This window comes from Melospiza georgiana, chromosome 24 (assembly GCF_028018845.1).
Source record: "Melospiza georgiana isolate bMelGeo1 chromosome 24, bMelGeo1.pri, whole genome shotgun sequence".
Classification (NCBI taxonomy): Eukaryota; Metazoa; Chordata; class Aves; order Passeriformes; family Passerellidae; genus Melospiza; species Melospiza georgiana.
The window spans coordinates 2,819,479-2,833,493 of NC_080453.1; the positions used below are offsets into that span (position 1 = coordinate 2,819,479).

The 14,015-nt window shown below is 44.7% G+C and overlaps 1 protein-coding gene across 11 annotated transcripts in view; it reads left to right on the forward strand.

The window, feature by feature from the left end:
* The window catches only part of EPB41 (erythrocyte membrane protein band 4.1), a 76,187-nt gene that overhangs the window by 42,128 nt on the left and 20,044 nt on the right, over positions 1-14,015 (forward strand). The window contains exons 12-19 of one of the 11 annotated variants that reach the window (XM_058040419.1): positions 118-234; positions 1,522-1,647; positions 4,430-4,632; positions 6,381-6,437; positions 6,558-6,602; positions 7,335-7,397; positions 10,392-10,571; positions 12,478-12,513. In XM_058040419.1, coding sequence (XP_057896402.1) covers positions 118-234; positions 1,522-1,647; positions 4,430-4,632; positions 6,381-6,437; positions 6,558-6,602; positions 7,335-7,397; positions 10,392-10,571; positions 12,478-12,513 — 827 coding nt within the window. Of the gene's footprint in view, positions 1-117; positions 235-1,521; positions 1,648-4,429; positions 4,633-6,380; positions 6,438-6,557; positions 6,603-7,334; positions 7,398-10,391; positions 10,572-12,477; positions 12,514-12,934; positions 13,064-14,015 lie in introns of those variants that run through there. The other 10 variants (XM_058040424.1, XM_058040420.1, XM_058040429.1 and 7 more) reach the window with 10 other exon arrangements.

Here is a 14,015-nt window from a genome sequence, read left to right on the forward strand (position 1 = left end):
GCTACACCTGGATGTAGAGATGGGAGAAGAGCAGCCTGGGAATGTGACACTCCTGCCCCCTTGACATCTGTGCCTTTGCCATGCGGGCAGTCGTTAACATGTGCCCCATTTCTTCAGCTAAACGTGCGACTCAAAAAGTTGAGTTCAGAACCCTAGAGGAAGAGAAGCAGAAGGAGGTGGTGGTGGTTGAGGTTCCTGAACCAAAACCTGCGGATCAGATCCGAGAGAAGCCAGGTATAGCTGTGGTGGTGGCTAAAACTCTCTGCAGTGCCTTTCCTATCCTCTACATGCTTGTTCCTGACAATTCCCAATTTTCACCAAATTGGGTGGCTTTCTCTCTTCATTTCTGTGCAAGAAGAGTTTCTCAGTGAGAGGAGACACAGCCCGGCTCTGGAAGACTCCTTAAATTTCTACCTTGCACAGTTGAATAAACTGCAATTCTTGTGGGGAGGTGGGGAAAAGATTAGGATGTGCTGGCACTTGAGAACTCTCTTGTTAAATGTGGGTAGTTTTGTATATATGGATTTGAAAAACTTAAGTTTTCAAGTCTTGATCTTGAAGCTTCTCATGAAGCTTCAGAAATTCTTCATCCCAGAATGTCCTTGCCATTTTGGGTTGTTTTTCTTTTTTTTCTTTTTTTTCTTTTTTTATTTTTTTGTGTTTGAGAAATGCTGCCCATTTTGCTCTGTGGAGCTTATATTTCTCTTAGAATAGGTACTGTTAATAAATATGAATGTCCTTAAGAGGTGTGTAGGTACAACAGCATGTTTGAATACTCTTAAGTGTATCATAGCAGCAGTGTTACAAATATTTGCAGTCTTCATCACTTGCATAGTGACTGCCTGTGGTGTGTTAGGGCTGGAGATAATTCACGTGCAAATACTTTGGGTATCCTCCTACCAGCCAGAATTTTTTGACTGCTTTCCTGCTTTTGACTCCATGACTGCTTTTCTAGTATCTAGATCAAGTTTTCATGAAGTGTGGCAAGCTTCCTCTCCATGGGCATTCCTTGAATCCTGACTAATCAGCATCTCCTGGTGGGGAAAGCCGGATGCTGTAAAAGCAGAAGGTGGAGAATTTCAGACACCAGGGTAGATTTGAAGTTGATCACTCAAGTACCTTTAATTAAAACTGCTAGATTTTGGATAGCTTTTTTGTCTGGATGTGTTTTTCCTGGATTTTGACAGCCAGCACCTGCTTCTCTCCAGACTTTGCCGGCAGAGCCCTTCTTACTTCCATGCTCAAGAACTGTTCATGTGTCCCATGTTTCCTTTCCTGGGCAAGGAGCCCATAAAGCTTATTTTTGTGTTCTTTCCTCCTCTCATTCAATACACTGTTGGGTCTGACAGCACTAAAAGCACTGACACACAGTTCCATGCTGGAAAATGACTACTGAGCTGCCTGCAAACCTCCTTGCTGTTCCCAGCTACTGAGAAGGATCTCCTCACTCCTTGTTTTGGTGACCATCGTGTGTTTGTGTGGGTCCCCAACCCCCATTAACACCTGCAAACCTCTTTCTAGCCAAACACACTCTTGAAACTTTTGAAATGAAACCCATTGCAGAGGAGGAAGAGGAGGAGAAGGTAGAGGTCATTAAGGCTCCTGTTGCCAAGCCAAAGTCAGTGGAGCTGGTGCAGCCGCGGTCAGGTACAGCTGCAGTGGTGTTTGGTGGCAGTGGCTCCTGTGCTGATGCTGCTGGGTGAAGTGATGCAGTGCTGTAGGACAGAGGTTACACTGGTTGTGGTGGTGTTTGTACTAAAATCACTCCTGGCTTTGCTGTGTGCTGCTTTTCAGGTGTGCTCTGGGTGCAGCGAGCGGGTGCCATGCCCTGGCTGTGTGTGGAAATGTGGGCATCTCTTAAAGCTCCTCCCATACTGTCCCTTCTTGTGAGGTTTGTTTCCCTGAGCTGCAGGAGCGTGCAGTGCCTGGAAATCAGGTTATGAGATCTGGGACTGCTGGAGGTCACCTATATTCCACTTTATTTCTTCACTGGGGAGCTGCTACTTGCCTAGTTGGGGAAGGATGTCAGAGCAACATCACTGCTGCAGACAGATTCATATTAATCATAATTAAAAGTAGAGTTGATTATTTGTTGCAGGAAGAAGAGTTTGAAGCCATAGAGGGAGGTAACTGGGAACATCACATGTTTCCTTGGTTGCTATGAAAACCACTGGAGAACAGTCATGGTCCCAAGGCTGCCAGAGTTCCAGGAACATTTGGACAATGCTTTCAGGCACTGGGTGGGATTGTTGAGATGTTCTGTGCAGGACCAGGAATTGGACTCAGTTATCCCTCTGGGTGTTTTCCACCTCAGCAGATTTCATGATTCTGTATTCCATGGGATATGTGGCAGCAGATCGGACATCAGCTGGTGTCAGACCTGAGCACGTCCAAGGCTCTCCTGCTGTAGTTGCCCCTTCTCATCCACCTCCTGTACTTTGCCTCATCTGGGCTTTTCTGCTCCCAGTAGGGACTCTTGGTGAGGTGATGGCCATGCTGATGATGATCAGTCATAGAATTCTGCAATGGTTTGGGTTGCGAGGGACCTTAAAAATCGTCTAGTTACAACCTATGTTTTATATCTCAGTGCTTTTTACTGTGTTTAAATCATGTGTTAAAATAGTCAAAGGCAGTTAATAATGAAAATGTAACAAAAATACAGTTCTGGCAGCCTAGAACTCATTGTTGGATGACACAGGAGAAGCTTGGTGTCTGTTACTATTTTTCCTGCATGTCTCGATACTCTGGGAGAGCAGCAAGAGAGATGGCCCTGTGGATTTACTGGTGGCAATATTTCCTTTACTGCTTCCTCTTTAAGGTGGCATTTTAACACAGCCATAACTTTTTTAGCCAAACGTGATCTTGGCAGTATTGAGATAAGCCCAATTGAAGAGGAGGAGGAAGAAAAAATGATGGTGGTGAGAGAACTAGAGCCGTTGCCAAAGGAGTCAGGTACCACCGCAATGACAGCTTTGCACTCCCAGCATCCTCCTCATCCCAGCCATCCCTGCCATCTCACCTCTGTGCAACCTTCCCAGCAGCTGTCACTGCTTCCGTGACATGAATGCACTGGGACACAGCACCGAGTGTCCTTTGAAGAGGATAACACAGTGTCTGGGTCACAGAAATGAAATGCTGTGCCAAGGAGCAGGGAGGGAGTGGAGCTGGCAGTGGTGGGGTGGGTTTTAAGGTTGTTTACAACAGCATGTGGTGTCCAGGAGTTTGTCTTGAAAGTGTCATTTTTATCTCTGGAAATTCAGAAATTAAAAAATTATTTTTTAGCCTCCACATTTTTGGCCACATGGACACCTTATTCTCGCTATGTTTTATTAAGACACAGATGAGATGCTGTTACTTTTTCAGTACAACAGGAATTCTTACCAAGGAGTTGCTTGAAATTACAATTTTTGTTTTAACAGCAAATTTTCTGAGTGACTGGCTGGACATGAGTGACCTCATATTGGCTGGAATATGATACACAGTATAGTCCTGCTGCAAACTGTGATTTTGGGAATGTGAGATCACGTCAAAGATATTCTTTTATGTGACAGGGTGTCTTCTTAGTGAAACATCCCTAAAAACCAACATCAGGAGAACCAAATAGTGTATTATATACCTAAGTGCATACAGGAAATTAATTTGGGCTTGCTTTGTCACACAGCTTTGGCTTGACTATTTCCTTGGGGTTGGGCAACTCAGGAACTGAAGTAGGCAGTTAACTTTGTGTGGACCTAGTGCTTGTATTCACAACTGTCATCCTGTGAAAAGATGGTTTTTGGCAGTATGCTGTTCATTTCTGCACTGTCACTTGCCTGGAAGTGCTGGGTATCTTCCCTCTGTGCTGCCTTGAAGATACCCAGCTCAGACACACTGTCCCAGCCTGCTTTGAAACCCACTGGGAAGTTGCTGAGAAGTTTGCTGGAGCAATGCTTGTTGATTTTTGGTGGGGGGGGACGGGGGACAGGGATGAAAGCCTGTGTTTTTCTTCCAGAAGCCATCTGTTTCTGTGTGAGGAGATGCCTCTGAGTACAGAGCTCCTTGCGCTGTGTCTTTTCTAGTTGCATTGGAATGGAGTCCGTGTCAGTTGTGTGTAAAGGACCCAGAAATTCATGGCACAATGTCAAAAATAGATTTGCCTTTCTGGTGTGGCTTCTGGTGTGGCAGAGTGCAAGCTTGCTTTTTGTAAACCATCTGGTATGGGGTTTTATTTGATTTTATTTTAAACCATTAGGAAAATAATTTCGGCTCTCCTGTACCAAATGCACAAGCTGCTTTGCTCAACATCTTTATTTCTTTTCCCTTTTTTTCATACTACTCCTCCTTCTCCCTTTCTCTTTAAATGACAGCACTGTAATTTGGAAAGACTTTGCACAATCCATTGAAAAGTTACCTGCTCTGAACCTTGTCCCTGTCTGTCCCCCATCCTCAGCAGTGGCTGTGATAACCCCAGAGCGGAGTCCCCGGCCTACCTCAGCCCCAGCCATCGCTCAGAGCCACCCTGCAGAACCAGCCCCAGCTAAGTCCAGTGTGAAAGACGTGACATCTAAAGTAGGAAAGGAAACAGCAAAATCTGATGTGAGACGTGAAGAATTTCCCCTGGAGAAACCCGAGGAGCCAGTGGACGCCTCAAAGGTAGGCCCGAGCGGAGTCTCTTGGGAAGAGCTGGGCTGGAGCATCGCCCAAGAAAGTCACCCCAAAGCAGCAGCTCTGTTCTGGGAGATGAGGGGTTCATCCCTCATCCCTCAGTGCTGGGTGGGAGCAGGCACAGGGGTCTGGGTGCCAGGGAATCCCAGCTGTGACATTCGGTGGAAGAAGGAGCTCCAGGGCAGTAGGGTATTGGTGGTTGTAGTCAAAGCAAGTGCAGCCTGCTGATAGATGGTTAAAAACACTGGCAAGAGCTGCATGTGATCATGGAACTAGAGTTCAGAGCTCACCCATGGCCAGACTGTGCCCCCTGATTCCTGGTATGACAGCAGGAGTGAATTCCGGTGAAATCAGTGATAATGGATCTGGTCTGCAGCCCAGCGCCAGAATGTTTTTCATCTTGATAGGCTTTTGCTGGGAGAGCTGGTAATACAGTGCTGCAAATTGGACTAAAGCTTTAGTTGAAAATGGCACTGGTGAGATCTTGGGGAGTTTATTGTTTAAATTCAGTACTTTTAACCATTATTTGATCTTTCTACAAATGTCTAAGTTCTTTGCTGGGGTTGATAAGTGTGTGCTGTTCTAATAAGTTGAAATAATGTGCAAAATTATTGCTGATATTACAGTGTCCTTAATATTCAGCAGATATTACTGACTTATTGAAACCTTACAGTGGTGCAGTGGAAGTGTTTGTCTTGAGACAGTTTCCACATTACTCCAAAATTTAGCTGTTCTCAGCATTGCTGGAGCCACATAATTCTGAACATATCACACAGTGGGTCTTGTGTAAGCATCTCCAGGGATGATTCCTATTAATTAAGGTTTGGAGATGGAGGTGAAGAAAGGGCAGTTGCTTCAAAAACTTCCATAGCCTGCATGAACAGTAATTTTTAAATGAAACTGCTGAAGGGAACTTCAGGTTGGCGCTGTGGGGTGGGAGTCAGAGCACAGAGATCCTGCCCTGCTGTTCCTGCCCAGCTGCTCCCCCTCCCTCATATTACACTGGGAACAAGGAAATTTTACTTATCCCATCTTACTTACTACAGGTTTTTTCCTAAATGCTTAAGCATTAGATTTTTTTCCCCTTTAAACATAAATGTGGGAGGAAAATGTGGATTTGAACATACTAAATTTACTGTTTCTCCAATGGCGCTGCATCACTCTGATGCTTTTGCTTTCAGAGTATGTGGCAATCTAGTTTCCCTGAAATACTTCCCTTAGAGTGTTAAGACAATCTTGGCTCTCTACTTATGGACAGGAAAGAACCTAATTTGTGATGTTGGGCTTGGTTTTGTGGCTATGCCTCTTCTTACTGCCTCCTCCAACATAATACCTGCGATACAACCAATAATTTTTGGTTTTGAGAAGGTCTGTGTTAATTTGAGCATGTTGCTTTGTTTGGATTTTCACTGGGAGATCCAGCTGCAAATGCCATTTGAAAACATTGCCTGACCAGCCTACTGCAAGTGGGAAGCCCTTCTTCAGAAGCACTGGGGAGCACTGGTTTCAAATACAAATAATTCTCAAGCTGGAGGAATTATTTAACATGCTGTTGACTAACAAAGTGCTGGGGAGCTGCTGTGTCATTAACCCCTGCCCAGGGCTGCATGTTGGTTTTCGCATGTTCCCCCAGCACTTCAAAACCAACTTTATGCAGCTGTGTTTGAAACTAAATGGTTTCTTGAAACAAATCTACTAACAAGAAATGTTTTTACCAATTTATTTCCTAAATGTAGGTGAGGAAAACACATATTGAGGTCACAGTCCCCACCACGAATGGTGCCCAGCCCCAGGTTTGTGCTAATAATTCAGTTTAGGTTGCTCACTTTTTTTTTTCCCAAGGTTCAACGTAGTTAAATGAACCAACAACTCTTTTTTTTTTTTTTTTTTTTTTTTTTATCACTGCCCAACAGCAACAGCCTGCAGAAAAAGAGGAAGAGCTGATAAGAATGAGGAAGGTTAGCCGTTTTACCCTTTCACCAAATTTGACATATCATTCATGCATATGTAACTTGTTTAAAAAGACAGTGCTCCAGTTTCTTCATGGGCTTTGGGTTGGGGTGTTGGTTTTCTTTTAAACTGTCAAATACTTGATTTGAAAATTAATTTTTGTCCCATAGATAAGCTCATTGCTGAAATTATGCATGTTGAATGTTCAAAAGAAACACACGTGTTTTGATTTATGAAATTTCTTCTCACTAAAAAATTTAGTTAGAAATTAAATGTAGCCTGCATTGCAGGAAATGCAAAACAAAAATCAAGAGAAAGCCTCTTGGTATTGATTAAGTAATAGGGAAACATCCAAGATGGGAAAGTGTTTAAGGTGCAGTTGCTGTGCACATTAAAGTCCCCCCAGGCAGTGCAGCCCCGAGCTCAGGGTGAGCCTGCATCCCTCAGGAGCTGGTGAGGTGACTGAGCCAGGCTTCCTCAGAAAACCAGGAATTGTGTCTGTGGCCAGAGCCAAGGCCCCTGGGAGCTGTCTCTTTAAAGGACTCATCACATCTCCCATTCTCCATGAGCCAGACCCCCATTCCCAGCGGGAATTCCCACCCCATGCTGCCACAGCGCTGCACTCCCAACGCTGATTAACTTTTTAATTTGCCGATTTATCAATCCCACAAGATCAACGTTTTAATTTTTTGTGCTTTTTTTGTTTTGTTTTGTTTCCCCCTTTTCTTTCATTTTCACAGAAGAGATCAAAGAGGCTAGATGGTGAAAACATTTATATCAGGCATAGCAATTTAATGTTGGAGGTTTGTATGAACTTGAAGCTTTTTTTGAGTTGCATTTGCTAAACCTTCTGCATCTGCGCTGAACTTCTTCCTCTTCTGCTGCTGCCTTTGTTTTTGCATGCTCTTGCATGAAAGACCTTTTGATTTGGTTGATTTTTTAATTATGCTTCTGCATGGTGACAGTAAACATGATGATGTGCAGGCCTTCTTCCTTCTTCCTCTTCTGACTTTCATTCTCTCATACCTCCCCAAAATACATGATTGGCAGTGCTCAGATCTGCTCTGGGACCCACTGGCTGCTCAAGGAATCATGGATTGTAGTGCTGGGCTTATTGACCTGTTTTTCACTGCTTGAAACAAATTCTTTTCCTGGGGGAAAAGCCTGTGAAAATAAAAAATTCAGGATAAGCTGCTGGTGAAGTTGGAGCAGATTGCCTAGAGCAGCTGTGGTTGCCCCTGGATCCCTGGAAGTGTCCCAAGGCCAGGTTGGATGGGGTGTGGAGCAAGCTGGGATAGTGGATGGTGTCCCTGCCCAGGGCAGGGGGAGAATGGGATGGGCTTTAAGTTCCCTTCCATCCCAAACCATTCCAGGATTCTGTGAAATTTCATCCCTATGATGTCCAGGCCACCACAATGTCTGTGTTGCTTCAGGCAGGAGGGATCTTTTTGGATGCTGCAGTGGTGTTTGCAGCTTTTCCATCCTCTTTCCAGCCATTTTTGGCCTTGCAGCACCTCATCACCCCTGGGCCCCATCCTGGCTCAGTGCCAGGTCCCTCTGGATCTGATAGACAGGCTCAGTGGTCACGGGTAGGATATTCTTCCACATTACAGCTCTTCCCTTTGGATTTGGGAGCCCTTTCCACTTGTTTTCACCTAAGCTCAGTCTCAGAACAGACCATGCCAATCATATATTTTATTTTCTTTATTACACTCTGTTATGGGAGATGTTTTGTGGCTTCTGATACTCTGGTCCTGTGTTACATGTTTCTACTCAAACCTGCAGCACCAGCAGCTCATAGGGTTTCCCTGGTGATACCTCTTGAAAGTGGAGTGTACTAACTGCCTTCTCATCAGAATGTTCAAAGTATTGCAGCTTCTGTGGGGGTTTCTTGGGGTTTTTTGTTTTTTGGAGTTGTTGGGGTTTTTTTTGTTTGTTTGTTTTTGATTTTTTTTTTTTTTTTTTTTTTTTTTTTACACTGCTACAACATAGAGCTTTGAGTGACAAGTGAAGGGTCTGCACATGATAGGCAGAGTTCAGCTGCCACCGGAGCGCTCTGAAGACCACGCCTGTTGCTTTTTCACCCAATTCAAACAGCTCCAATTTCCCAACCCCAAACAGAGCTTTGTCATTGCTTCTAACCTCTTTTTTCCCATCAGTGCAATACTTGCCTCACAGCCCTTTCCGTCTCCACTCCCCTTCCCACAGTTCTGTTGCAGGTGCTCCAGCCCTCCCCTACAATCAGGCTGACCCAGCAGCTCACCCCCTTTATTCCCTTTATTTTTTTAATCCATGCACTTGGCAGATCAGATATTTTCCTGTCAGACCTCACCCTCCTGAAGCTGCCTGGTGATTTTACTGAAAGCCCTTTAAAGCTCCCCATGCACCAGCTTCCTGCAGAAAGGGTGAGACAGGAGGGACAGGGTGACACTGAGCTAGCTGGTTCCTCAAGGTGCTTCCCAGACCCAGCTCCATGTAGCTCCTCATGGCTTTGGCTCCTCTGCCAGCCCTCCCAGGCCCTGCTCCTGCACAGTGCTGGAAAGCCAGGGTGGTCCTTCTCTCTTCTCTGAGCCAGGAGCAGCTGTAGGCTTTTTGGACCAGGCAGGGATTTGCCCCAGAGTCCACAGCAGACTCATTTCTACTTTTTTTCCCTACCTAACAGGCACTTGCCTTATACTTTCATCCAGGGTAGAAGCCAAAATTTGTTATTTTCCCCCCAGAACTGTGCCAAAAAAAGTAAATATTACTAAAGAGGCATTTGGGGTTTAGCCCTGTGGGGAGGGAGGATGGTGCGTCCTTGGTGAGCTGCAGGAATGGAGATTTTTGGGAGAGCCCTCACTTAGGGATGCATTTGTTGTCCCATCTTCTAAAATCGATGGGCTGAGTAACAGCTAAAAGCACAAAAAGAGTGAAATTTCCTGGTGATGCTTTTACTGACCTTGATTTCCCCTTTTCTTGCTGTTTTTTGGCCCCGTCCTGAAAAGTTGTTTGCTGTCTGCGAAAGCTTTCTTTTCTATAGCCTCTGGTTTGCTTGCAAGGAAGAACTATTTTTAACAAGTTGACTTGCCTTGAAGTACGTGTGTTTATGCTGTAAACTGGCATCACACAGTAAAAATCTGACTTTCTCCAGATGAAAAATTTTAGCAGGAGTTTCTTGATTGATCTAGCATAAAATAAATTTTCAGTTTGTTTTTTTTCCCCAAAAAATTATCTCATCTTTGTTTCTGAAGTCTAAAACTGCCTATGATGGCTCCTGGAGGGATGAGATGAGAGGGAGTAGAAAAATGGTAATGGGATATTCTGGGAACAAAGATAATTTCTGCTAGGAAAAAAGAGAAACAGATATGAAGCGAGTAAATAAAATTGAGAAAACATTTTCTTTATCATCAATTGTATTAATAACTAGAAATACTCAGGCTAGCAGAGGGTAAAGAAAGCAAACTTACAAAATTTAAATATGTTAAATTAAATAACCCAAAGAAACATAGTTTGGCAACTTTAAAAAATCCTGTTTGGGGAAAATCCATTATATTCCAGCTCAGCTGTCACCTGGTTTTGGTGTCGCTTGAGATGAACCACTGGCAAGTCCTGCTGCTGGACAAGACCCTGTTCTGGGGTTGCAGTTTATCCTAATTAAAAAAAGAGGAGGAGAGAGGATGCTCCCTTTGTGTGTTTGCAGTGTGAGCACAGTTTGGGAAGTTGTCAGTAGATCTGCTGAGTGCAGCTTTGCTAAGCACAGCTTAGGCAGTCCCAGGTCTCTCCATGTCCCTTCACTTATCCTGTCCTTTTGCTGATAGGATCTAGATAAGACCCAGGAGGAAATAAAGAAGCACCATGCCAACATCAGTGAGCTGAAGAAGAACTTCATGGAGTCCGTGCCCGAGCCTCGGCCGAGTGAGTGGGACAAACGTTTGTCCACCCACTCCCCGTTCCGCAGCCTCAACGTCAACGGGCAGATCCCCACGGGAGCGGACGGAGTGAGTACCTGGCACAGCTGTTCCAGGGGCAGCACTGCACTCTGGGGCTCGGCTCCCCTTGGCTTCTGCTTGTTTTCAGTTCTAATCGTTAGTATTGGCTTGTAACGTGTAGAATGTTCTCTGAGACAATCGAAGCTTTAGTTGTAGTATTGTAAAAATGTGATTTTTTTGGTAGAGGAGGATGTAAGAATTCCTTAGCTGGTATTGATGCTACTTTTCCTAGTGTTGCTGTCAATGTCAGATGCTAGAGAGCACTTGTCCCATGGCTGGTTTGGGGACTGGGTCATTCCTGGATCTCCCCAAAATGTGGAAAAAACCCTGACAAACCCAATATCCAAAGACCTAAATTATTACTTCAGAGATAACATTGCAGATAACCCAGCGGAGAAGCACTGGGATGGGATGATTTTTCCAAAATCACTTTATTCTCCAGTTAATCTGGTATGTCATAGGGTTTAGACTTGCATTAGGAACTCCAGGTGCTGATCTGCTGTGGAGGCTTTGAGAAGACTCCTCAGGTGGCCACAGCAGGGCTGTTCAAACACGATGAGAATCTCCCTTCTTCTAGGAACTGTGTGTTAGTAACCACATATACTCACAGTTTCTCTGCTAATTTCCTTAAAAAGGTAATTTTTCTAGGAAAAACCAGTCACCAGCTGGTTTCTTCTTGGCTAACAGACACCTCTGTGTCATACTGGTGGCAACTGGCTCGTATTTGGAGTCTGTGAGTAAAACTGTAGTTAGTGCCTGTGGCAATCAGTCTTTTAAGTGGTAAGTGCAATTTTTTATTGCAACAGAAAAATTGCATCCTGACTGCAAATGGTGGTAATTGAAGACTCTCTTGGTTGAAAGCCCAGTTTTTCCCCTTCCTTCCCACAGCCCTGCAGATGAACTAGTATTTCATGTTCAAACAAGGCAGATACTTATTAATCAGGAAATAATCTTTCAGTAGATGGAGGGTTATTGTAACATGTACAAGGAGTTTAATACCAAGTTTACTTCAGGCTCCTCAAAGCTCGGAGTAAAGCCAGGACAGCTAAAGGGCTTTTTGCCTACTAGCAAAATGAGGTCTCCAAAGTGAACTTACTCAGGGTTGGTTGCTACAGAATCTCAGAATGGTTTCAATTGGAAGGGAACTTAAAGCCCCTCCAGTCCCACCCCTGCTATGGGCAGGGGCACTTCCTGCCTGTCCCAGGTTCCTCCAAGCCCCATCCAGCCTGACCTCAGACACTTCAGGGATCCAGGGGCAGCCACTGCTTTTGTGGGCAGCCTGTCATGCCCTGTTCAACACATGGATAGGCTTTACCCTCTGTGGCTGAGCCTCGGCGTAGACTCCTCAGGAGTGTGGGCAGCAGAGCTCTGCTCAGTGCCCAGTGGGTGGGACAGAGCTGAGGCTCTCAAGCTCTACAACTGCAGTTCAAGAATGTTATCCTTGGTTTTTATGAAGAATTTCTTGCAAGGTGACCACACTGAGACCCTGGAGGGCTGCTGGTTACCATAACTGGATGGTGTGGGCTTGTCCCACCTAAGGCGCCAGTGGGTCTGCAGCACTGCAGAATTGGTGTCAGCCCTAGATTTGCATTTCTGGAAGTTCCTTCTTAATCTGGTCCTCTTTGAAATGATCTCACTCTGAGGTTGCTATGTCCTGCTATGAACCTCCAGAAATGCATCTTCTCCAGGCACTGACCGGGGAGAAAGTTTTCCCTCACCTGCATGTGTTGAAGGATCATAAATCAGATGGTAATTAAGGATCGTAAATCATGGTGCAAAGCCATTGCTCCTGTTCATGATGGTGCTTTCACCCTGCTTTAGTGGCTTAAGGGTTTTTTGCCAGGGGCCACTTCTCTTCTATTCCTGTATGTTTTGTTATGAGACAACTGAACCTTAACACGCTTTGTGTGTCCAGGTCAAGAAAGTCACTGTCCCATCTTCTGAGAGACAGGTTGGTGGGCTTGAGGTAAAGCTGCTGCTCTGATCTGTGCTTCTGAACCAGACTTGCTATTGCAATGGCACCGAGCAAAAACTCAACAGCAGCTGCTGGATAACATTTTTTTTTTTGCTACATGAAGTAGTTTCATAACTCACACCCAGAGGACTTTGGCACTGCTGCAGCTTTTGCAGCTTTCAATTTTTGCTTATTTGGTGCATGGCTGGTTCGAAAAAGCTGCATGACCAATATAACCGTGTATTCGGGGACAAAAGCAATTCTGAAAATTTAACTGTTCCCTGTTCTTTTTATGTTGTCTTTCTTTCTGGTTTTTTTTGTTTGTTCGTTTTGTTTTTTTGGGTTTTTTTTGTTTTGTTTTGTTGTTGTTTTAATGATCATGTTACTCTTGCATCTTATATTTTATTTTGCTGCCCAGTCTCCCAGCTACTTTCTCCCGAATTCTCACCACTTAGGGGTGTGCAAAGAACCAGTCCCAAAATACCGCACTGACCAGCGGAGGTTGGCTCAGCTGAGGGAGCTTAGAGCCAAGTTTTTCCTGTCCTAAGTACACTTGGATTTGACCAGGGCTGGCAAACTAAAGGGGTGTAGACTTACTGAACAGCAACATTCCCACAATCTTTCCTTTCTTCAGCAGAAGTGCTGAAGCCCTTGCATGGTCCTGTGTGCTGATTTACTCATTCTGGGTTTTTATCATTCTTTAACCTCCAGAAACAAATATGCTAAAACACAGAGCAAAATTCCAGGAGTATGCTCTGCTCCTACTGCCACCCTGCCCGTTCCATGCGTGGGATTTTTAAGATTTACAGTTTTTCACTTGTTCAATAGAATTTTCAAACCAGCTGAAATTTTGATACTCTGGTCAGAACTTTGGAAAAGCATTTTGTATCTGCTCTTCGGTCTGGCTGTTCCATGGGATTTTCCAAACACTGGGTTTCAAGGGCACTGTAGATTAGGAAGCTGTCAGAGACCACACATTTTGTACTGCACCATTCCTGTTTCAAATGCTTCAAATGTTTTTCTCACCATTCCAGTTCCAAAACACTCTGGAAGATTTTGGGCATCCACTTTTCTGGGAGGGCAGGCATCAAACACTCATGATCCTGGTGCAGATGTTGATGAGCTCTGCAGAGAGAACATGGTTCTATAGCTCCAGGGCTGGTGTGACACAAGCCACCAGCAGCTCTGCTCTCCAGGGCAGTTTATTTTATGTTGAGAAGAGCTGCCCTAATGCTTTGCACATCTCCAAGTGTCATTTTGGGCACTTTCCATCTGTCATTTTTGTTCATCTCTCTCTGTCTTTCTTGATCTTCTACCACGAAAGCAGACACGGGAACGGCCTCTGTTAGTACAGGATGAAGACAAACTAAAAGAGCAGGAGATACCTACTGAGACAGCCTTTCCCCGGCCAGCAAGTGAAGCAACTCTTCCAAAGGTTTCTATTGCAATCCCTGAAGAGCAGAAATCTCTCAAAAAGTGTCAGCTGTACTCTAGCATTT